This window comes from Uloborus diversus, chromosome 7 (assembly GCF_026930045.1).
Source record: "Uloborus diversus isolate 005 chromosome 7, Udiv.v.3.1, whole genome shotgun sequence".
Classification (NCBI taxonomy): domain Eukaryota; kingdom Metazoa; phylum Arthropoda; class Arachnida; order Araneae; family Uloboridae; genus Uloborus; species Uloborus diversus.
Window position 1 is genome coordinate 106,802,906 of NC_072737.1, and position 25,181 is coordinate 106,828,086.

At 34.0% G+C, this 25,181-nt stretch overlaps 1 protein-coding gene across 1 annotated transcript; it reads left to right on the forward strand.

The window, feature by feature from the left end:
• The first annotated feature begins 1,675 nt into the window (after positions 1–1,675).
• Positions 1,676–24,184, forward strand: LOC129226139 (musculin-like). Its single transcript, XM_054860734.1, has 3 exons — positions 1,676–2,116; positions 12,734–13,075; positions 23,221–24,184. The coding sequence occupies exons 1-3, from the start codon at positions 1,858–1,860 to the stop codon at positions 23,343–23,345; spliced, it is 726 nt and encodes a 241-aa protein (XP_054716709.1). The 5' UTR covers positions 1,676–1,857; the 3' UTR covers positions 23,346–24,184.
• The last annotated feature ends 997 nt before the right edge of the window (positions 24,185–25,181 follow it).

Here is a 25,181-nt window from a genome sequence, read left to right on the forward strand (position 1 = left end):
GTTATCTCTTGTTGTGTTTTTTCACTTAATAAAAATGCTAAAATTATTATTTTCATATAAAACTATCATTTTGTTAAACAAAGAAAGCAGCAAGCTTCGTGAAACAAAAAATTTAAAACACAACAGGAGCGACTCTTCGCTGGTTTTCCTTTTTCAACGAATGCAAATTTTTACACTGCTTTAAACAAAAGCCCGAATTTCTGCTGAACTTGAAGATCAAAATGATGTTTTGTTGTATCATCTGAAAGCTTTTAAAATGGGCCAGTTTTTGGTAGATTTGACCGATTGTAGCTCATACGGTTGTTTTTGAAAATATCGCTTGAAAACTTTGGCGCCATTTCAATTCTGAGTGTGTCAAACGTTTCAAAGCTGTAGTTCGCTGTAAAATGCTACTATCTTGACGGGAAAGGTGTAATTTTGTAGGATTTAACCTGTTCTTTCGAAATGTGTACTTATTTTTCTTGTAAGTCTTACAGGAATCTCAGAAATCGGTCGTTTTCTCAGAATTTTGTTTTTTTACTCATTTTCCTTATATCCACCATAACTCGGTTACGGTTAAGGATTGAACACGATAATGGGTGGTTCCATTTGGGCTCTTTTATCACCCCCTTTCGTATGGCAGATTCGATCGAACTCACCCTGTATATTTCATGGCATATAATTTATAACACCAAAGCATTCACTTCTGCTCAGTTCTCTCTGTTAATATTTTCAAATACAAATGAATTTAAATAATGATATTTACTTTTGAGTTAAGGAGTTCATTTTTTCCCTTTTATTTTATTTATTAATTAAGTATTATTATTTATTTATTTATTTATTTATTATTTTTTTGGAAGACGGTGGTTAGTATTGTAAAAATATTTCTATTAAAAAAAGAAAAAAAAAAAAATGCTGCGAAATAAAAGGATTACCTGGTCTCGGAGTAATTTTTAAGTACGAAGTAATTTTCTAGGTGCATATATTACGCTTTTCAATTCGAGTGAACTAATGTTGTTATTTAACTGTACTGCACTATCAAGTAGCGTAAAAATAAAATACTTCAAGTAAGTAAGCCAACTATTACCAGGGAAAAGGTTTAAAATCGTTGCGGTCATTTCTAATAGTCGCACCTTAGCTCACAACCAATAACACCCATTTCGCACAGTACATGCTTCTTTTTAAATAGCAGAAGAAAGAAAACTTTTGTTTCCTCTAAAACACAACAAAGGTAAAGCCTTACAAATTCAGCATTTTTTGCTACTTTCTGTTCGAGAGAAAATAAGAAAAAAAAACCCTTTTTCTTATAAATCGCTGTCAGAATTATTCTATTCAATAAATATCGAGACGAAATCGCTTATTAAAGAGGGGAAAAAACCCTCCGATTTCGAGCGAGTTAAATTGCGTCCCGGAGAGCACGATCGACTTTAGATGAGAAAAGAAAGCTCCAAAAAGCCTGATAATGAAAAGGACCTCCGGGAATCGCATCGATCTGATCGATTAATGCACGAGCCCCGCCCTACACCTCTCTCGGTCTTTCACTCACAACTCTTTAGCCCCTCCCCTCGACCAATGAGAGTGGCCCTTCACTCCGCTCCGGCGATTGGCCAGCTGACGGTGACACGTCCTCTTTTCAAGTATAAAATGAGAAATGTGCCCGTTCCGCAGGCCAGCAGCCATTGCTGTCAAGCACAAACCTCCCGAAAGCCCCGAGGCCCTTTAAACCCTCTGTTGGTTCGACGCGAGTGAAAGAGAGAGAGAGGGAGTGAGAGAGTGAGAGAGAGTCAGCTTGCTTTGAAAGGACCCTCGAGGGTCGAAGGAACAGGCCGCCATTTTCATAATTCGGGGGCCATATCCCCCCGTTTATAAAAGAAGGTTATGACATCGCTGGCCCAGCAGTCGTATTCCGGCAGCTTCGCGAGAGGGTCACCGGAATTCGAGGGGGAGTTGTATTCGTCTGTGCACCACTACCCCAGGGGTGAGATGCCCCCCCGGCCCTGCCGCTACGACGAGGCCTCCCCGCGGGACAGCCCCGATGACCATCGGCACAGCGGCGGGGAGGACAGACCCACCTGTGACTACGCCGTGTCGCATGGCATGGCAGCATCGGCTCTGCACCAGTACTCCTGCATTTCAGGTGAGAAAACACAAAAGTCGGGGTAGGTGAGAACAAATTCCATTAAGGTGGATAGGCCAAATAAGGCCTTGAAGACCAATAAGACCAACCCCATTTTTTCTATATAGGATGGCAAAGATTCGCTAGATCGTGATTTTATCGTCGTCAGAAAACTTAACTGATGATAACCCGTTATCAACAAGCAGTTCGTTATTGGCAGGCAAAAGTGTAACAACGGTTATTACAAAAGAGTCTTGTCAAGATTGTCTGATCTTATTTTACATCTTTCCACGTATTTGCCAATAGGGATAAGTTTCAATTAGACACAAATTCAAAGCTATAAATTTTTAGTAAATATGCAAATTCAAATTTTTAGCATCCAAGACACTCTATTCATTAGATGGCTATAATTTATGTTTGCCTTGCATTGATGTGCTCATACGAAAATTACAGTATGTTATCTTCATCATTTATACGGAGATAAATCACGCATTTGGGTAGTAGTTAACAATGAATCATCTTTTACTCATTTCGTCCCTCGATAAGCAGCGTATTAGGTCAGTAATACATTCGTCATTTAAAACTTAATGTCTGACTTCAATTCAGCATATCTTTCGTCTTTAAGTTTGAGACAATTCAATGGTTCATTCACTTTTTTGTTTCGTCGGAAAAGTTCCAGTGAAGAGAGAGGCTCATGTATCCTTTAGCTTTTCTTATTTTTTATTTAACTTATTTAACAATAATCAAATTATTCTTTCGTCATTTTTCTTCATTTAGTTTTAACCGTGCAGTAAGACTTATTTCCCGTGACTTTTTAAGGGGTCTAAAGACATTTAACTTTCAAAATTTTCGATTTTCTGGGGAAAAAAATGTTATGCATAATTTAATTTTGAACAATATATTCTGAATCATATCTCATTTATTACCAGACAAGATTCGAGCTATCGGAAAAAAAACCTATCTCTGTATTGAAACACATTTTGCTAAAGTTAAATCCTCTTTTTCTCAGAAGTTTGTTTTTCCTTTTGCTTGTACGATATCTAAAAATGTTTTTCTTTTTAAATATATTTTCATTAAACTTTTCCTGTACTGTTTTGTATGGCTTGTCTTTATTTCCCGAACCTCAATTTTAACTAAAAAATCACACTTAATATTAAAAAAAAAAAACAAAAAAAACCTGTCCCAAAATTTTGATTTTTTTTAAAATTTTCAATAAATAAATAAATAAATAAATAATAATAATATTGTTTTTTAATTTATGCTTAGGTTTAAGTCCTGGGGAAAGTATATGGTCATACTTAATTAATATTAGAACTACATATGCATTTTACAGTATGAAAGTGCACTGTTACGTATGTATTTTTCGAACGTGAAATCGTTTTACGTTATTTTATTTATTTTTTCCTAAAATAAAATCGCACTCTTTAAATGCATGTTACAACATGATTTCTTTCTCAAATTTTCAGCTTTCATTCAAAACTAAGATTTTAGTCATAACTTGCATAGAAGTTTAGTTACAAGCTTTTAAGTAATGGGTATTTGTCGAGGCGCGTCAACTTTTCAGTCTAGAGACACCATCAAAACAGAATTCTGTACATAAGGTTTCTTTGCCACCACAGTGCCAATGTAAAGAAAACAGCCTGTCTTGAAGAAAATAAAACCGCATTCGCTTCATTGTAAAAGACGTTCCTTTGCCAGAACAGCATGATTGCAGAGAAAACAACCAAACTTTGCTGCTGCGTTTAGTCTAACCATGAATGTTGGGCATTAATTACATTGTGGATAGCGATTAGAGCTTCTCTAAAAAATTTACTGTACTCAACTTTTAGAGTTGACAAAGTACAGTAGATTCTCGTTTTAGGCGTGGGTTACGTTCCACGACAATGCTGCGTAAATAAAGACTTAATAGTAGGGTAAATAGGGGTTAAGTTTCATAAATAAAAAATCATTTCATTCTAACGATAGATAAATACATAATAAGCTCAATGTTAATTTATTTCGATGCATAGGGGAGGGTGGCCCAAAGCGGGTAGGTTAACGAAGAACGCTCGAAAATTGTAGTTTTGGTATTTTTATAGCAACAATTTCGCTTTTATTTCCTAGCATGGTTCTTGAACTTCAAAATAAAAAGTGATTCTTGTATAATTTCAAACCCAATATTTATTTATTATCAAAGCTTACAAACACTTGAAAAACCCACTTTGCCTTACCAGTGGACCCAAAGCGGGTAAGCTCAACTAATTGTGATTTGGTTGCCACTTAAATATGAATTTATAAATGATTAAATTAGTTGACTAGCTACCTACCATTATAAAAAAATGTACAAAAAAGTTATACTTATCCAATTTAAAGTCAGTACATGTGTTTATAAAGCATTAAGAAGTTACCGATTAAATTAATGGGCTAATTAATTGCCATCATAAAAAATAACTTTATAAAGTTTTACTTATCCTATTGAAATAGATTCGTATGTTCAAAATCCTAATACTTCCCAAGTATTAGTTTTTGCAACGATTTAACATGTTTTTTACTTAGAATACGAAACATTAACAGGAACAAGAAGTTCTGTCTAGAACTAAACGAGCCTACTTTCCCGTATACCCATACTACTTTCTAGTACCTGATCAATATTCTCAAAAATAGCTAAAATCCCAAATTTTTCCAAGATATTTTTTAAATATTTTAAGCTGATTTCTAGGAATAAAATATTCCTTACTTTTCTTAAAAAAAAAAAAAAAAAAAAAAAAAACGAACAAATAAAATAGTAGCACCTTTTAAACAAAGCAACTAACACACTTCTTTCCATTAAAAAAAATCTTTAACAGCTTTCAAAACGAAAAAATAATAATAATAAGTTCATTAAAATAAATACATCATATCAAAAAAAAAAAAAAAAAAAAAATCGTTTCTTTTTCCCTTGTTGCCAAAAATAATTTTTTAAATGAATTAATGCACTTGCCAAAATAAATAAAAACAATTAAATGTCAACTTAAAGAAATAATTTTCATTGTCAAAAAAAAAAAAAAAAAAAAATCGTCTGCGAATATCTTTAACATAAATGACTTCGAGTTTATTCGCCGAAAACTGAATACCTAAATTAAAACTTTAGCGTGAAAATAAAAACAAGTCAGATCAACAATAATTATTTCACTGTTAAAACCACAGCAGCGGAATCGGAGTCGGAGTCAATCTCATTTTGGGATAAAAGAGTCGGAGTCGAATATCCAAGAATCGGAGTCCGTCATTTGTCCACCGTGTATAAATGTTTGCCAAAGCTACGAAGTCAGAGTCGAAGTCGGTGAGTCGGAGTCCGATTAATTGTCGGGCACAGGAGTCAGAGTCGGAGTCAGGTGCCCCTAAATTCTCGGAGTCAGAGTTTGGAGTTTGGCGTCAAGAGCTATTTCCAACAAAATTTGTTTGAAGTAAATCCGCCCTCAAACGGAATCTACATCGACTTTCAGTTTCCCCGTAGGCGTAATGTTAAGGGATTTGAACTGTTCAAAATTGAACGGAAAATTGTTCAAATCAAAAAGATAATTTATATACAAGTTTTTCATCAAAAGCTTTTTCCTACAAAGTTTGTTTGAAGCAAATTCGCCTCACAGTTCGGAATTGCCTTGAATTTCCCCTTAGGCGCTAATGTTAAGTTTTTTTGAACTGTTCTAAATTGAACAAAAAATAGTTAAAATCAAAAAGTGAAATATGGGAATGAGGTGTACTCGCCGAGATCTTTCGAACAAAAAAAAAAAAAAATTGTTCGAATCGGACTATTCATTCAAGAGTTATTAGGGGGGGGGGGGCAGACAGACAGAACGACAGACAGACCGACAGACATTTTTCCCCATCTCAATACCCTACTTTCCAATTTTTAATTTTTCAATATTTATCTAACTATTTTATTTATTTTTGATTTTTTTTTGTTGTTTTTCGGGATATTTTTAAGATGCATTAAGCCTTCTTTCATGCCTTTTTCTTCTTTCTTTGACTTTTACTGGGAAAGTAGGCTAAAAAATGTACAAAAATTTAATTCATCTTATTGAGAAAGAACTATTTTATTTATATCCTGAAACTATCTATTATTCAGTGTCTGCAAAAAGGAAGTTGAATTTTTTACATGAAGTCTGTTTTTCTTATTTACTACTAAGAAAATCCTCTTTCCAAAGTGTTTGGCACTGGTTAGTGCTTATTTGTACCTTTCATAATTACTGAATATTCGAGGTTTATTTATTTATTTATTTATTTATTTATTTGAGCAATCAGTATTGCTTTATAATTTTATTTTGCCTGGACTTGGCATCTGATCTATTCGCTCTGTAATTGATCGATAGTGAGTCAGATAAAATAAGCAAACGTTTTTTAATTTGTATGTTATTTCATCGAGAACGGACGTAAATTTCCATTGTTAAAAATAGTTTTCCAAGGAGCTCATTTATTTCTGCCTCATATTTTTATAGTTCTGTAATTAGCGAAGATAATAATTGAAAAGACTTATAATATTTGTCACAAACTTTTTGGTGAAAACACACTCGTATATTTAAAATGTTCATACCAATTGAATGAGCAAAATCTTCTGGATAGGATGGAATTCGTTTGGAGCTTCGAAGTTAACTTGTGCTGATGGAGTTAAAAGTCTTGGCTCTAATTCACAGTTAAAATCATTAACTAGCACTTTTTAGTTGTCGTCAAACGATAAATCTTTTCGCATCTTATTTATCCCATGAAGATATTATTTACGGCAGTTTTGTTTAAGGTTTGACGACTCATTAATGATTTTAATTTTAACAAATTATTTCAAAATAACGTCTATTAGTTAAAACTTTCAGCTTACAAAATTTTGATTAAAATTAAAATTTTGAAATAATAACGTCTTTCTCTTATAATAATTCTAAATTCTATTTAGTACCATATATGAAACTAAACTTCTACCAAATATGAAACATTTTCAGCATTTAATCCTAAATGTTTTAATATTCCACGTTTATATTGAAACCAGCTGCATTTCCCGGCTTTACCCGGTCTACCTTAAAAATAATTTCCCTTCCGAATTATGACGACAGATATTAAGATAATTTTAAGAAATTAAAATGAGAAAGATGGATTTAAAAAGCATAACCATGATGGATGCACGAAATAAAATAAGTTTAAGAAATTAAAATGAGAAAGTCGGAAAGAAACAATGAATTCAAAAAGCGTAATCATGGAAAAGCAAAATAAAATGGTTAACAACTTGAATGGAGATGAGATTTTTCGAACTTGATTTAAGAAAACTGTGGGACAGTTCCTGAAAAAAAAAAAAAAAAAATCGAACTGAAAACGTAAATAACTCCCGCCGTAATCAAGTTAGAGCATTAAAGCAAATTGCGTAGAACGCGGAAAATTCTAATCTTTCCAACGACACACTATGATATTAATGCGTGCAAGTGATGTTTCGTCCCCATATTCAGAAATTTATGCGAAAATTGGGCCTAAACTGGAACAAAAAAAGAACTATTCGTCGAGTTTTTTTCGAACCAGTATGCAAACCTTTTCCGGATTTAAAGAAATAAATTGAAAATTTCAGCGAAATCGGTGTTGATAGCTCTCGAGTTTTGCGGGTTAAAACACACAGACGCTTTTTGGAGACTTTATTTTATACTCTGTAAAGATGTGCCAAGTTAATTATACACAGCATACATCAATTAATATACCCCCAAGGAGAGATTTCCAACTCCAAGGAAATTACATCTCTATTTAAGGGCCAAAAGGGCCTACTAGTGATGTTCTACAGTACTTTTTTTAATACTTCAAACGAAAATTTGTAGAAGTTGTTTCTTTACCAACACAGCGTTGTTGAAAGGAAAACAGCATGCCTTTTATGTTACCGCCCAAGCAAAGGCTAAGGTAGAACTACTTGCAATATACCGACAGTATATTGTTGTTAGGTGTGAAACTTATCACTTTGCCACCCGAGTGGGATAAAAATCAGCTTTTTACATAAAATGACACATATTGCTTGGTTGATTACGTGAAACTAAAGTATCAAGGCTTAATAAATACCAATAAGCATTAATTTAATACCAAGTCATCAGATTTCGATTAAACTTTAGTTTAAATCATTAAAAGCGAACTTTTTTGTTCAACTCTGTTTCATTTAAAGAAATCCGAACAGTCTTAATTTAGCGTGCTCTTTTAACTATACAAAATGTATTCTAAAAGTAAAAACAGGAAGGAAAAAGAGAGTTATTCGCAACTCCAACGAACTATAGGGGCACTGAAGTCACTGTCTAATGGCGGACTTAAAAACTAAAACAAACGCACATGGTAACGAAGAAAATGCTAAAAGTGTTGTGATTTTTGTTCGTACGTATGATTTTTTCGCTTTATTCTTTTTAAATTAATTTTCAAAGTCTTGTGGATATTCTGGCCCACGTAGAAAGAAATGAGAATTCAAGAAGCATTACTAAACGTCAAAGATTAATGCAAAACTACGTAGTTCGTAGTTCTAAGCAGCTATTTCCACGATGTTGAATTCGATATTTATCAATTCTTGAAAAAACTAAATAATAATTGTGGCCTGACAAGAATAAGAATTAGAGCTAGAAAATTCAATATGACATTACAAATTGTTATCGAAAGATGATACTTTTTTGCCTTGCTTGGCTAGCGCTTATTATTTTCCATTTGTAGCTGAGTTATTTCTCTCGAATTCCCGAATCGGTTAATTTAAAAATGTTCTGTTTCGATTTTTCTAATTTTTGAGTTACGATTTAATTGTGTCATGTTATGCGAATCATCAACAAAATTCTCACGGATATATGGTGGTAGTTTTCTTTTCAGTTGATTGACCATTATTTCTTTTCACTTATCGAATTCTGTAATCTTACTACCATTTTATTCCACTCATGATAAAAATTAAAAATGGTTTAACTAAAAACGCGAAATCTCGCCAAGGCTACTTTGCTTGCACTATACTAAAACTATAACCCTAAACAAATTTGGCGAAACCTTTCAGCTGAGAATAAAAGGAATAAAGTAAATTCTTTCTCGGTTATTCATTTTGCTCTACGATAATATATTCAAGAAAATATTTTGCATACTGTCCATTCCAACTAAATGCTGCTGTAAAATATGGTAAGTTTAATTAATTTAAGATTAAAAAAACCCCCATATTCTTACAAATTCATACAAAACAATAAAATTTTTTACCTTGTATAACGTTATCCAAGTTTGTTAATCCAGAATTTTCGATTTCACCAATTATTAAGGAAATAATGAAAACTAACATTATTTTGAGAAGCTCGAGAATACTACTAAGGGAGGAATTAATTTCTGTAGCTGAAAGCAAACTAAGACACATCGATTGCGTTAATAAATACTCAGAACAAACTGCCTGTGTTTACGTCAACAGACACACGTGGAACGCAACGTGGCAATGTTTTAGTTTCATTTGCAGTTTTGTAAATCACCGCAAGGTAGCGTATTCGAGCGCTGGAGTTCCGAATTATAATTCGAAGACTTACCTGAATGGGAAAAGTCCAACAAAATAAACTAATCCATCCTAACTAAACATCCTAAATTTACCAAAATATGAGGCTGGTAATGATAAACTTACGCTACAATAAATAAACATAACTGAAGAAATAACTTTCATATTCTGAAAAGAGTTAAGAACGTTGGCTGTAAAAAAATATAAAAGGGCAGACGACAAGTAAAGGTTATGTCCGAATAGAGCAACTAATTAACCCGGTTGGTTGTTTTGATGACATCAGTCACACTGAAAAAGAATGCTAAAATGTTGTTTCTTAACACTAATATAAAATGGCAACAGAAAGAAATAGAAATCATTGCTTAAAGCTCTGTAGTAGAAGCTTCGTCTTTTAAGCTGGAAGTCGTGGGTTCGATTCCCGCCGGTGCCCTGGGTGTTATTCGCATTTCCAGCGCTCGAATACGTTACCTTGCGGTGATTCACAAAATTAAAGAAAAAGGTAAAACATTGCGTTCCACGTGCGTCAGTTGATAAACATAGGCAATTTGTTATGAGTATTTATTAACGCGTTCGATGTGTCTTAGATTGCGTTCAGCAACAAAAATTGTTTTGCCCCTTAATGGTATTCTTGAGCTTCTCAAAATAATGTTAGTTTTCATTATTTCCCTCTAAAAAGTGAGATGATTGTCGTAAATGGCGAAAAGGTAAACAGAAGAAAACTATGGATTAACAAACTTTGCATTTGCATGAAATTATCAACGAATATGCTCGTCTGTTTGATGTTTTTTTTTTTTTTGAAAGAGGATAACGTTACACCAGGTACATATTTTTTTATTGTTTTGTGTGAATTTGTAAGAATATGGTTTTTTTTAATCTTAAGCTTGAAAGAAGGATTTGATAGCATTAACAGAAGAATTAGGGCTTTCATCTCCGCCTAGTTAAAAAAAAATTCATTTAACTAACCTAATTTTACTGCAGCATTTAGTTGGAATGGACAGTATGCAAAATATTTTCTTGAATACATTATCGTAGAACGAAATGAAAAATGTTTAACGCTGATAAGTTTCATCGCCAAAATAGTGGGATTATAGTTTAGGGTTATAGTTTTAGCATTGTGCGAGCAAAGAACCTTCGGAGAGATTTCGCACCTTTTTTATTTTATATCATGTGTGGATTAAAATGGTAGAAAAATTAAAGAATACAGAATTCGATAAGTTCAAAGAAATAATGGAAGATCAACAGAGAGCACACTGTATCTTTAAAAAGTTAAACAAGTTTGAGCTGCTAATTTATTTTAGCTCTTGGGTAATTAAAGGCTTTCATTGACCTTTTCACAACATTTTAGGTGTTTTTCAAGTAACGATACTTGATGAAAAATTATTTCTTCTTTTTTTTTTGGTAAACAGTTTTTATTTGATGTTGTCACAAAGTACATCAGCAGGGAAAAATCACGAAAAATGATGAATCAAAATTACACCCAATAAAAGAATAGCTCAACTCGAAAAGAAAATAATACCGTAAAATATTATTTTTGCAGTAAATTGTGTGTCTGAATACAAATAGGCGAAATTTTCTAGTGAGTTAAATAATCATCTGAATAGGACAAATAACGTTCTTTACTGTCAGAATTCAAAGCTCTAATTCTTTTCTGTTTTTCATGTTTCATGATTCAACTCTCCATTGTGATTGTGACGTTCACAATTTTTGCGTTATTTATCATAATCGTCATTATGATCAGTAACAACATCATAATCACCATCGTCCTCGTGGTTGCTATTGTTATTATTGTCATTATTATGACTATCATCGTTTTTATCATTGTTGCTGTTGTTGATATAATAATGAAGTTTTCGTTGCTTCGATGTCCTCCGGCGGCTTTTCTTGCAGTTTTGAGTCAAAATTGTAGGCACGTCTTCGAAATTTTTTAAAGTGCGCGAAATAAGTTATTGCTAACTCTATTTGAAATTGTACGCATTGCCAGGAAATAATAATTATGTTTTACCTAAAAAAATTTTTTGTTTAAAAAATGATTATAATGTGGAAATAAATTTCTTGATTATCGAGAAGTTGAAGATATGATGAGCTTTATGTAATTGTAGCTTTTGTGAAAGCTTTTAAAATCATTGATAGAGATGCTAGGAAATTTGGAGGCAATGAAAAAATCCAGTCTTTCCCGATTTTTTCAGGGAAAATTGGAAAAAAAACCCCGGAAAAATTGATTTTTACATATTAATATGTATTTACGTTTTCTTAGTATTTAATAGCTATATTCTTTTAGAAAACATAAAAATGATGAATATTTAAAGAAATATGCAATTCATGTTTTTTTTTTTTTTTACATAATAACGTATAACTATTACAATTTATAACAAATAGCCAGTAGCTTCCTTTGTTCTAACCAAATTTATCTAATCTAATCAAAGCATCAATCAATCGAGTAAGATGTCATTCTTTAAAATTGCTAAATCATTTTTTTTTTTTTTTTGATAAATTTGTTTTTTCTTTCTTCCTTTCACTTTCTCTAATTTTTATTTATTTATTTATTTATTTATATTTTTTTGTAAAGTGTGAGGTTTTTGCTGTTTTTATTTTTACAATAAGCTTGTTTCATGTATTTATACCCATGCGTGAGCAAATATGCACACATCATCAAATGAAAATATATCAATTTTTTTGAATAAACATTTCCACTTTTTGAAATTATTGATATTCTGATTCTGTTCTGTGTATACATTTAGTGTTAATGAGAAAAGTAGCAAATATTACTATGGTGCTGAAAAATTGAGCTATCTCTCTTACAACGTACATTATCAAAGTTAGTGTTTTCATGATAAATACTGAAAAGAAAAAAAATATTTGAACGAAAAAAGCATAGGAATATAAGATTTTCCCCGAATAGAAATAAACTTCTTTGAAAAAACGGAAAATATTTCCCCCTCCCCGAAATTTCGGGTTTTTTCTGACTGTTCCCATCTCTAATTACACACCTCAAATAACAGTTTTTACTTTTATCCTTCACAGTATTTCGTAGCCTCAGAGCAACATTTATAGCAGCAGTCTTGCTGTTATTCCTGGGATTAGATGTCTTACTATTGCTCTGAATCGACGATATAATGTGTAAGAGCACAATCTTTTAACTCAGTTGAGAGAAGTCTGTTCCCCTTTTCCCGCAGGGGTCCACGGCGGCGGCGGCGGCGGCGGAGAATACTGCGGCGGCGAGTACGGCGGGCCCTTCCCGCCGGGCAGCCCGTACAAGGTGCAGCGTGCGGCGGCCAACATCCGGGAACGCAAGCGCATGCTCAGCATCAACAGCGCCTTCGACGAGTTGCGCTGCCATGTGCCCACTTTCCCCTTCGAGAAGCGGCTGTCCAAGATCGACACGCTGCGCCTGGCCATCGCCTACATCGCCCTGCTGAGGGAGATCCTCGCCTCCGAGTACGACCCGCTCACGCACATCGAAAAGTGCCTGCGCGGGGAGCTCAAGGGCGAGCACGCAGGGATGTGGAACACCAGCGGTGAGTGCCTTTATAAGTAAACACAAACAATGACGAACAAAAAACCTAATTTGAATTTTGATGCCTTGAAAACAAGGTAGGCGAACACCCTAAATATTTTTTTCTTCAATACTCATTGCACCTTTCCAAAACTTTATACGATTATTCAATTCTAGTGGTACCCGCACGGCTTTGCCCGTAATAGAAAAATTAAAAGATCCTTTGGTTCGCCGGTATACTTACAAATAATGTATGGAGAATTTTCTCGCCAATAGGATTGTACCCATGTTACGGTTCCACGGTATGATAATTTCGTATCTCGCCAATTGGCTTGTGACCATGTTACGGCTCCACGGTATGATAATTTCGTAATTTACTCGTCCATCTTATGATAGTTTTGTTCTCAAAAATGGAATAGAAAAAGCACCACATCGAATTTTCGAAAAATCGCTTCGAGGTGCACACCCCCATGTTACAAACTAACTTTGTGCCAAATTTCACGAAACTCGGCCGAACGGTCTAGGCGCTATGCGCGTCACAGAGATCCTACAGACATCCAGACATCCTCCGGACATCCAGACAGAGAGACTTTCAACTTTATTATTATTAAAGATAAAGAAGATGACATAAATAGCCCATTTTGACAACTTATTTGTTGAAAAAAAAATTTTTCTTTAGTTTTTTTTTTAAATAAAAAAGTTATATTTTTAACAAAAAATTACCATTTTCATAACACCTCAAGTGCATTCATTTTTTAAATATTTTAAATACGTTTTGCGTCCATCTCTTCGTTAGATACCAGATAGTGATATAACCCTGCAATTTGGAAGTAATTAACTAAAAACAGATCTTATGGGTAAATGTTCTAAAAATTCCCCTGAAAAACGTGCTTTTTGCTCTCTAAGTTTAATTGATCATCATTTCAGAACCATACATTGCATGCATTGTCCAACCACGGATTGTATGGAATTTTCAAACGTCCAGATGAATCTATTTGAATGAGGGAGAAAAGTAAAAATTTGATGCAGGTATTCCACTCATTTGAATGAGACTCTGTGCTTCTGCAAAAGCTGGCATCGGTAAAAAATAATAGATTCGTCCATTTCCGGCTGTGAAACAGATGTTTGTCTTTCCGTACAATCCGTGGTCAGACAGTATATTAACTTTTCGAGGTTTATATCAATATGTTCAATGGGGTGGTTTCCTTCAGTCAAAAGTACTACTTTTAGTCTTTGAAATGGATAGAATTAGCAAAAAAAAAAAAAAAAAAAAAGGACCCAGAAAATACTTTTATTTTAACAACGGTTTTTTAAATTATTTTTTTTAAATGTCCGATTTTTCAAACAAGGCGTGGTCTTGATGACGTCACAAATGATGCACTTTGCCGCATCTTTCTACTACGTTTCCACGTTATGATAATCAAGCAGCGAATTAAAATTGCGCTCTACGCTTGCTATCAACCATATCGTTGCCAATACACGTGAGTAAAGATGAGAATTAAATATTTTGCACTGAGAATGGCAACACTGAATGGCATTTCAACATTTGTGATGTCATCCTCATAGAAGCCGTAAACAATGAAAGCGCTCCGATTTAAGTAATTTTTTAAAAATATTAAACGCAACGAAATTTATCAAAAAATGGTCAGATCCTATGTTTTTAAGCATGCTCTATTAGAAAAAAATACTTTTAAAATTTTGGAAACGACTCCATCACCGTTTTTGAAAAATTTCAAATCTTTAGAGTGAATACTTGTTTTGCTAGATCTGTTGGCTTAAATAAAACTTTGAAAACGTGATTATGAGAAAATCAAGAAGGAAAAAGTAAATTTCAATTATAAGCAGTGCATTTGAGTTTAATAAATTTCTTCTAGTTTTCTCAATAATTCATCGATTAAAAAAATATTGCGGATTTAGAAAGAAGAACACTAGGGTTCTCTAAATTTTTCAAAACCTCAAAATCGATATTTTTCGCAAATTAGGGTTTGACTTGACATGACTTTGACCTAGTGTCGCATGAGGATGAGGTCGCTAATATTAATTATTATTTAAATCATTTTTTACTTTAAAAACTTGTAGATATTAATTACTTAACATGAATAAACGAAACATATTTTATACAATAGAAGAAAGAGCAACTTAATAGCTAAACAGTGGTAGCACTATTTCCTAGAATTATAATTTTCATACTTTTTAGAAGAAAAATTCTTAAAATTTGTCAGTTTTCTATGTTTGTCAGCGTAGAATCACACAAAAGTTTTGAAATGGTCTACAAAATTTTGATCTTTTTTGAAGATTAAAAAAAATTGTACAATTTTTTCAAAAGGATCCCTGATATTTAAATTGAACTTTTTATATTTCAATCTCATATGAGTTACCTTATCTTTCTATGCCAAAATCAAACACAAGCTTCGCAGAAAATTGTTTGTTGTGTTTGAAATTAGTCCTTTTGTATCCTGTAAATATTTCAATTATTTTGATAGTTGGCAGTTATTTTGGCCTCTACTACTTTCAGTCGGCTTGTTATAGTTCTTATTTTAGCAATTATTTTACATTTTAAAGTCTTTTTTTCTTTTGGTTAGGAATTTGATAGTACCTGTTTTGTTTTTAAAAAAATGCTAATTTTCAATCAATATCACTTTTTTTTACTAATTTTCAAAATAAAACAAAAAAATTTCGATGGTTACCTCCCCCCCCCCCGTATTTGAATTTTATTCGGAGACGGCTCACCTCTAAGTAGCAGTAAAACTATAAATTTAGTATTTTTATGCATTTAATATATTGTATGAAAGCAAAAATAAATGATATTAGAGCTGTAAATATTTTTTCTGAAATATGTTTTAAAAAATGCATCTTTAAACAAGAAACTAGTCCTTAAAAAATGAAATGAACTCCTGCAAAACTCCTTAAAAACTCCTTACTTTTAATTTTCAAAGTAGAGTATGAACCCTGTTTTACCAGTGTGGTTATCGGCTTGCAATTTGAACGTTTGTATAGGTCTGCGTACGATATTTTAGTTGGCCAGTATATGTTTAACATTTTTTTCAGGCTTTTAGTTTGAAAGGCATCAAGATCTTTTTCTTGCTGTCTAGTTAGCTTCCATGTATTGCTGCCCAGTGACGAATTCCGGAGGGGGGGATAAGGGGGCTATAGCTCCCCCCACCTTGAGGTCCGAACTTACACTAGATAAAATCGAAATTTCTGACGCTTTTAATACTGCAATACATTTGAGAATTTAAATATGCATTACTATAACTACAATATAAAGTGGCATATTAAAAGATGCCCGGGGGGGGGGGGGACTAGGAGACTGTAACTCCGCCCATTCTCCTATTTGGTCAAAACGTAAAACAATTGGGATCTGCAATGGAATGGAAAGGTTTGGAGGAAAGTTTCGTTCTGCAATCGTTTTTTTTTTTTAAATCTGAAAGTTATAATTTTCAAATTAAACAAGCCATTTCCCAGGTTAAGGGGGCTATAGCCCCCCCCCCCTCCACTCCCTCCATGAAGTCAGAAATAACTCTAAATGAAACCAAAATTTCAAAGATTTAAAAATACTTCAATAGTTTTCCGAATTTAAATATGCATTATATTTAAATAAATATATACAGTGTGGCGCATTAATGGTGAGTTGGGGGAGGGGGAGGCCTAAAGGAACTGTAACTCCTTCTTCCATTAGATCAAAACGTACAACAGATTACAATGTGATTTTCAATAGCACGGGTGGGCTTGTAGGAAATAGCTTCGTCCTGATTCTACGAAGGTTTTTTAATCTGAAGTTATCAGTTTCAAATTAACACAGTCCTGTATTTCACTTCTTGCACAGGCTAACGGGGCTATATCCATCCCCCCCTCCAATGAAGTCAGAACTCACACTAATAAAATCGAATTTTCGGAGATTTTACATACTGCAATACTTTTAGAAAGAGAGCCTAAAACTGTGGATAGGCCTCAAATTTTAAAAAATTTTGTTGAGTGAGCCCCGCCTCCCCCTAATGTCATCAAAGATTACTTAAAATTGCATTTTCAATACACAATTTTCGAATATTTCGGGAGAAAGTTTTCTTGCTTTTTCTTTCCAATTAACATAATCGTCACCCCTTTTTTTGACAAACATAGAATGAAATTTTATTATGGCGTTTCAATTTTAAACTACTTTTGGTGTGAAACTACACCTATCTATATTTATCGTCGCCTAAGTGAGCTTTAAAATATGTTTTTATAACGGAGGACTCCCGAATCTCCTTCCCCTAACAATACCATGAAAAAAGGCTAATATTGATTTTCTAGCTTTAATGTCAAAATTTTGTAGCGAAAGTCCTCAAACACTGTTGGTTCCCTTAACGTGACTAAAAAAAGATTCATCTTTAGGCCTCCAAGCTTGAAACATTTTCTTTGGAGACAACCCATTCTGTCAAAATATAAATTGAAATTGTTGTTTTCAGAACTTCAATTTCAAAACATTTGAGAAGACAGCCCCTGAACCCCAACGAGTCTTTTAGCTTCGTCCAAGAAAGCCTGAAATGCGTTTTAAAGATACTGGAGAAGATCTCCGAACACTCACTCTTTTCCTCATATCACTATAAAAGATAGAAGAAATTGCGCCTTTAAACTTCAATTTCTAAATTTAGCCGAAGAAGATACCCAAATTCTTCTCTACACGCTAAACGTCTTTAAACACAGCCAAATTTTTGCGCTTCTAAGACTTCAACTTTTAATAAATTTCTGGAGGTTCTCCCCAAGCACCTCCCTTTTGTATCAGCACAGATAGCTTTAAATTTCGTTTTAAAAAATTCCTCGGGAGAATCCCCGAACTTTTTTTCTTCATACATCCTAAAAATGACTTCTTGAATAAAATTTCGGGAGGGAGGGAGGCCGATAGAGTCAAGAGAAGGCAGGGGGTCCTCTTTCCTCTTTCGCAAACCTAAACCTTAAGTCACATCATTAGGACCTCAATTTTGTAAAAAATTCGGAATAAAGGCATGACATCATTTTTGTGACTTTAGGAGATCCCCCTAACGTTGACGAAGAAGGCGTACAGTTGAATTTTTTTCGAACTTTAGCGTCAGAAAACTTCCAGAGACAGCCCCTGAACTTTTTCATTTCCCAAACAAAACCCCACCTTTTGAAGACTTAGTTGTTAAACTATCTTCATGGAAAATCTCCAAAACTTCCCATTTTCTAAACTTAACCAAACTTCGACTAAAATTGGGTCTTTCAGACTTCACTGACGAAACTTTTCCAGGGAGTGCCTCCAAAACCTCTTCATTTCTTAAACGTCACCAGTTATAGCCTAAATTGGAGTGTTCAATGTTGAAATACTTCCGGAGGAGAACTGTCGGGTACCATGCTTATACCCTAGCTTTTATCTTCACTTTTTTGATACAGAGTCATATCATGTTTGCACACCTCTTTCTGTTATGTGAAAGTATTTTTACCTACAATGTGATAATCTACTCAGCTTTATATGAGGTTCTTTGCCTGAGCGTGGTTTTAGCTATTGCAGACTCATGAGCATAAAGCTAGAGCGCAGCTGCAATCTCTGGATGCTGTAACTGGCCTTTCCGGCGTTTGCTTGCAACTCCATTTTAGCTCTGGCTATGGGGCGGTAATTTGTAGCTTTATATCCAACTGAGGTGGATATAGTGTTTTTAGACCATTAAAATGTTCGCGAAATTATTTATATTTTTCAATATACTATATAAATTTATTTCAATTAAAAAACCGATTTTAAAGTCCTAAATTTTTCGGAAGAGGGACCCCCTAGTAGATAAAATTTCTAAACAGGGGTGTCTGTTCCTCTAAGAGCGATGCCCCTCCCCCAGGGCTCGATTAAGGTATCAGGGGACCCTAGGCCCCCTGTAGCTAAACCATACAATTTTAGTCATTGGCTAAACTTTTTTAGTCAGTTGGGGGCCCCTAAAAAGTGGAGGCCTAAGCCACGGCCTAGTCAGCCTATTTAGTAATCAAGTTCTGCCCCCCCCCCCACCCTCGAGATTGAGAGTGCCCGCAAAAACTCTCTACTTGGACCGAGATCTGGGGGGGGGAGGGCTTTGGACCAGCAAGGGGTGGGGTCTTTGAACCCCACCCCTTGCTCGAGTTCTAGATCCGCCACTGTTGCTACCATAGAATAGGACTGCTCTAACTGTTGAACTGAAAATTTGTATTTTGAGTTTTGTGTGTATGTTGTTAGATCTCCATATTTTATACAGAGATTTGAAGGTACAATGAGCTTTTTTAATTCTTATTAATATATCATTATTTGTACCTCCCTCTGATGAAACATATGCCCCAAGGTAAATAAAATGGTTAATTTCACGTATTTCCTTTCCATTTATGCAATTTTTTTTCATTTTTGTCACTTGATTTTCATCATCTTCGTCTTGGCTTCATTTATTTTCAATTCGATTTTTCTTGCATTTTTTTCCAGCTTACTTGTTTCTGACTTCTTAGTTTCAAGGTTTGATGACACTAGTACGATGTGATCTGCATCAAAGTTCATCTTACTCCAGTTTTACATTGTTTCAGGGTGTGTCTCATTGTCCAATCAATTACTATGTTGAATATCAGTCCTGACTCCTGTTTTAATTTCAAACTTTTCTGAACTATTTCCATTAATTAAAACACTGCCTTTGCTTCCTTGGTATAAGTTTTCAATGATATTAACTATTTTTTGCGGCAGATCGTAGATCTTCAAAATTTTCCGAAGACACTCTCTCTTTATGCTGTCAAAAGTTTTAGCAAAATCAATAAAGTTAAGATATAATGTTGAGTTGAATTCAATACTTTGCTCTATTATCTTTCGAAGTATGAAAATTTGATTCATTGTACTTCTCTACCGGTTCTAAAGCCTGCCTTTTCGGTTCTTAACCTGCCTTCATTACTTTCCTTCATTCTGTTCATTATATTTCGAGTCAATATCTTACAAGGAACCGATAGGAGGCTAATTTCTCTCCAATTTTTACTGTTCAAAAGATCGCCTTTCTTAGGTATACAAACAATCTGGGTTTCTTTCCACGATTCGGGAAGAGTTTCATTTTTCCAGATGTAATTAAATAATTTTTGTAGCGTGTTTGCACTTGAATCAAGATCCACTTTGAAAAGTTCTGCAGTTAAATTATCATTTCCGCTTGCTTTCCCATTCCTTTCAATTTTATCGCTTTTTAAATTTCTTCTTTTGTTATTTCATTTAAATCCAAGTCCAGTTCATCGATCTCCTTCCTCATCAAAAGACGAATTAATGTCCGAACCAGCCGAACCATGATCCTCATTCAAAAGTTCTTTGAAATGTTCTCTCCATCTATCCTGTATTTCTTTGTCTTGTGTAAGAAGTTTTATTAAATTAGGATTTGCCTACCTTAAATCATGTTTTTCGCAATCACGAGTTGTGCTAGGATCCTGCTCGTTGGGTTTCTTATTTCTTCAGATCCCTTCTGTCCGTCCTAGCGGAACAGACTTTATTTATACTCGACTCTCTCGACTTTACACAATCCTCTTTAGACAAAAACAGCGTCCAGCACACAACAAACCTCCGCTAGCATGTCCATCCTCCTGGGCGGTAGCGTGTGGGTGTAGGGCATGGACGCCACCGCCCAGGAGATGATCGCAAAGACTCAGGTCAAAAAATCAAAGGAACACCAACTGCGATCAAGTGAGAGTAATAAGCAATTCGAGGTTTCTTTAAAAAAAACCCTGACCCTGATTACCGACCGCATACATGAATTTCACGGGTCGAAACTCATATAAAACTAAATGCATTTAATTTTTCCCAAGATGACATGAGGAACACGGAAAAAGAAAGATAATCACAACTAGTAAATTTGCTAGTCACAAAAAGCAGAATCAAGAACGGAAATTGAAAATCCTTTTAAAAGCCTTTCTTATTAATATGATTTACAAGTATTTTATTTGTTAACAAGTAAAAACTGGCAACGGATAAAAGTTTTAAATCATTGGTTTAGCCTTGTGCTAATTTTAGTTAGTGATGTAGACTTAACAAATCATTTTAACTTTAATTACTTTTTAGCAAAGTTATGAAAACGCACAATTGTGTTACAGTGGGTTAATAAAAAAAAGTAGCTGTCCACATCAGCAAAATTCTTTAATGAACCTTTTAAAAAGTTTATGGCAAAACATGAAACAGAGAGTTCTAAGCATTATAAACTAATATTGAGACTGATTCGTTAAAATACGCAAGCCGCTTTTAACCCATGCGCAGTTGGTTTTTATTCAAAAAACGTAATTCTAGCTAGCGAATGTGCAGCAAGAATCGATAAGATTTTAACTTATCTTGCGTTCGGTAAGTGACGTCACCGTTTTATTATTAGTACCATAAATGAGGCTTAATATTATAAGTGGATGAGCTTGGTGGATGACAATAGTCTGATACTCTTATTTCGTTGCACATAACGCACGATTTAAGACCTCTCTTGAGGGACTTAAGAAAGAACTTAAAGGAATTAGCTGACAGGAAAGTACTTGGGAAATAGGACGTAAGGAGGAAAAAGACAATTGAAAGAGGGTTATGATGAAATACAAAACGAGCAATGATTTTCCAGTCCATGTAGTGACTCGAATCTAAAGTTTGAGATAAAAAAAAAATCTTCAGCAACAATACTCATCTGTGGCCCATAGATCGCAGATTGAGGCCCGTTGAATCCTCCAAATGTAATGAAAAATCATTTAAAGAGGAAAGGCATGCCCGAAAATTAAACTGAACGATAAATTTATGTAAAGCACACAAAAGTAGATATTCACCAAAATCTTATCTTTCAAAAAGAAAAGAAAAAAAAAAGTTTCTTCCAATTATCCCAGTGTGTAGAATGTGTATGGCAGGGGCAGATTCAGGGGAGGGTCAAAGGATCCGCTGACCCCCTGTGACAAGAATTTTATAATGTGATTACTATTACTTCAATTTTTTAGATCCGAAAATGTAGTGGAAATAAGTTTTTTTTTGTAAGGAATTTCTTCTTAGAACGTCGAAACTCAAAGGATTGACTGGGTTCATTTACTGGGCTATTGCTATTTTGAGATTTCTGTTCCTTTTCAAAATAACAATCATTTCAAATGAGTTAAACGTTTTTCCAGAGCACCCTTCCACCTCAAACCAATGTGTGTATTTGTGTATTGTTTATGCTTTTTCAACAATTTTATAACTGTAATCTCATCTATTCAAAGCTTACGGTAACATGACCAGCCTGTCTGCCGAACGTAATATGACTTTTGATGAAAATTTGAAAGAATATGATCCATAGCGCCGGCTACGCCATTGGAAAAATTAGAGGAGAAGGGACAATTAGAAAAGATTTTGATCTCATTTGTGGGAAGGGGGGGGGTGCTCCATCACCCTTGGGGGGTTAGGCTTAATAGATACTTTTTACATAGGAGCTATAGCCCTGGCCATTGAGACTTGACCCCTTTAACAAAAATTTCTGGATCCGCCACTGGTGTATGGAGTAAAGGACTTCAATGAACTACTTTTTTCTTGGTGTCAGCTGGAAGTAAGGATGTCCTACTCAGTTAGAAAATATCTGGAGCTTTCAGAATGTCTCTTCTGTTTCCGTAGTCTGAGTTATAATTATATTTCCTCCAATTGATTCAGTAATTTTTTTTTAAAAAAATTATTAATTATTCACTATTTTACACTCGTAAAGCTGAAATTCAGTTATCAGAAAGATATAGAAAAAATACCAGATTATACAAGTCTGGGTACCTACATACAGCTTTTTTTTTTTTTTTTTTGACAATGAAGTGGATGATATTTTATGAAAAAAAAAGAGAAAGATGAAACAGAACGGTAATAGTTCTTTACGCCTTTAAAAGCTACAAAATCAGAGAATATAAAATGTCTTCTATATATATAAGTGTTTGAATTAATTCTCTAAAGCTCAGTTCCTAAGAGTTGTGTTGTAAAAAACAAAACCAGAGAATATCAAATGTCTTCTAAGTGTCTAAATTAATTCTCGAAATCTCAGTTCCTGAGCGTTGTGTTTTAAAAAACAAAACCAGAGAATATCAAATGTCTCCTAAATGTATGAATTTCTCTAACGTTCCGTTTCTAACAGCTGTGTTGTACCAAACGTTTTGTAAAATCTAAAACCATTTGTTTCTGCGGTTAGCCATTTCTTTCTTTCTTCAGTACACTAAATGTCTACTTTTCGTCCCCAGATTTGACTGCTCGATTATCCTGGATCAACTGGGAAAATTTAGGAGTCAATCCCAACCGCAGGAGTGTCCTCACCACTTTGTCTCTAACAACGGATACCCTGGCAGCATGTCATAACGGAACTTAAAGGTCCTTTTTCAAAGATTGCATTTCCACCTCGCTGAACTTGCTTGCAAATGCTTCGAATGGCAGCAGAGCTAAAACATGATTTCTAGTCACCGAATTTTTTGATTTGTAACAAACACTAGTTTGTTGAAAAACGGAACATGGTTTAAAGAGAGGTATACACAGAAGTGCACGGATAATAGAGTCTAAATGTTACAGAATTTTTGCAATGGTATATTCCACCGCAACCAATGCAAGTCACATTAAAAAAAAAAAAAAAAAGATGGTGCAATTGCATTTTAACAAGTTATAATTGGCTGCCTTTTCATAGTTTGTTCGTAATGAAGAATTTTCTACATGTTTATGAGACACTATTACACCTTAAGACATCGTTTCTTAACCTGTGAAAGATGCAATCGCTTGAATATTTAAAAAAAAAAGAAAGAAAGAAAAAGAATGGGTGGAGGGAGTAGAAATGGGAAGAATGGGACAGTTGCATTTATATGTCGAAATCAAATGTGAAAAGCCGTTTATAGTTTGTTCAGTAGATGTAGTAACAAGAGTCTAAAGCTGCTACATCTATTGAATAGGCTAGGGGTGACACTTTTTTCACACCAGAGTCCACCGTACCAACCATTGTTTGTGGCTTAATCAGTTTAAAGGGACCCTGAAGACAGCTCTGATTTTTTGAACCAGACCAGAAACCGAACAATCCATGGTCCAGCACCCTCAGAGGTATCGTTTCACTGGGAGAGCCAGGGGTGATAGTGGACTGAAGTAAAATTTCCTGAAAGCAGCGTGAAAGTTTCAGAAACTATGAGGAAGCTCAACCCCTCTACCCGCCCCGTAAAAACTCTCTAAATATGCATACAAAAATCATTAAAATGTTTTTTTTAAGTTTCTTTTTCTTTTTTTTTCTTTTTTTAAAATAATTTTTCAGTTTCAGAATGTGCTGTCAGCCCAAAGTTTTCGGAAACGGAAACCCAAATTTTCAGAAACTTCAGATCACAAACACCTTTGAAACAGGCTGAAAATAATGTTTAACATTTTAAATCGGCATATGAATGTCTGTCCCATTCCTTCCGACTCTACTCTAACGTTTTCCTACCCTGTTTACTCCTGTTATAGGAAAGCGAACATTCGCGTTAATAACTTAATTATTCATTTAATATTTAATTATTTTAACCCCTATCAGTCATTAGTTAATTACATTATTTTCTTCATACTTAGTGCTATTGAACTTTGTAATACTTCATTGCAATTTAGAATTAGTGTATTTAATTAAAAGATGTTTGGGTATCTTTTAACTTTTATTGGAATACCTTGCATCTGAAGGTCAGGAAAAGGTCAAGAAACGATGTCTCAGAAAAGTGGAAGTACGAGTAAGTTTCGTCGAAAAAAAAAAAAAAAAAATTCTGCATGAATTTGTGCAAAACCATAACGTCAGTGATTAACTTTGCTCGGATATACTAATATGAAATAAAAAAATATATTTTTATTTTTATTTTTTAAACGTTATAAAATAGATATTCTGTTCTATCTATTCTAATCCTCTTCTATTCTAGATAAAATTATTCTTGATAAAAGAAAAATAAGAAAAAATGATGTAAAACAAAATTAATGAATGGTGATAATTACAACTCTGTATTGCATTTGTACTGTCTTTTTTTTTTTTTTTGAAATTTTCAAAAAAGAGACGGGATAGAAAAATACATGAAGCTTGACAGATATATTTTCTGTTTTTTTCGTTCCTTCTTTTTTTTTTTTTTCTCGCTGTAAATTTCGCTGTAAACTAAGACAACTAACTAACAAACAAAGCCATGGCCAAATTTAACAGATAAGTTATGTATCTAAAGCT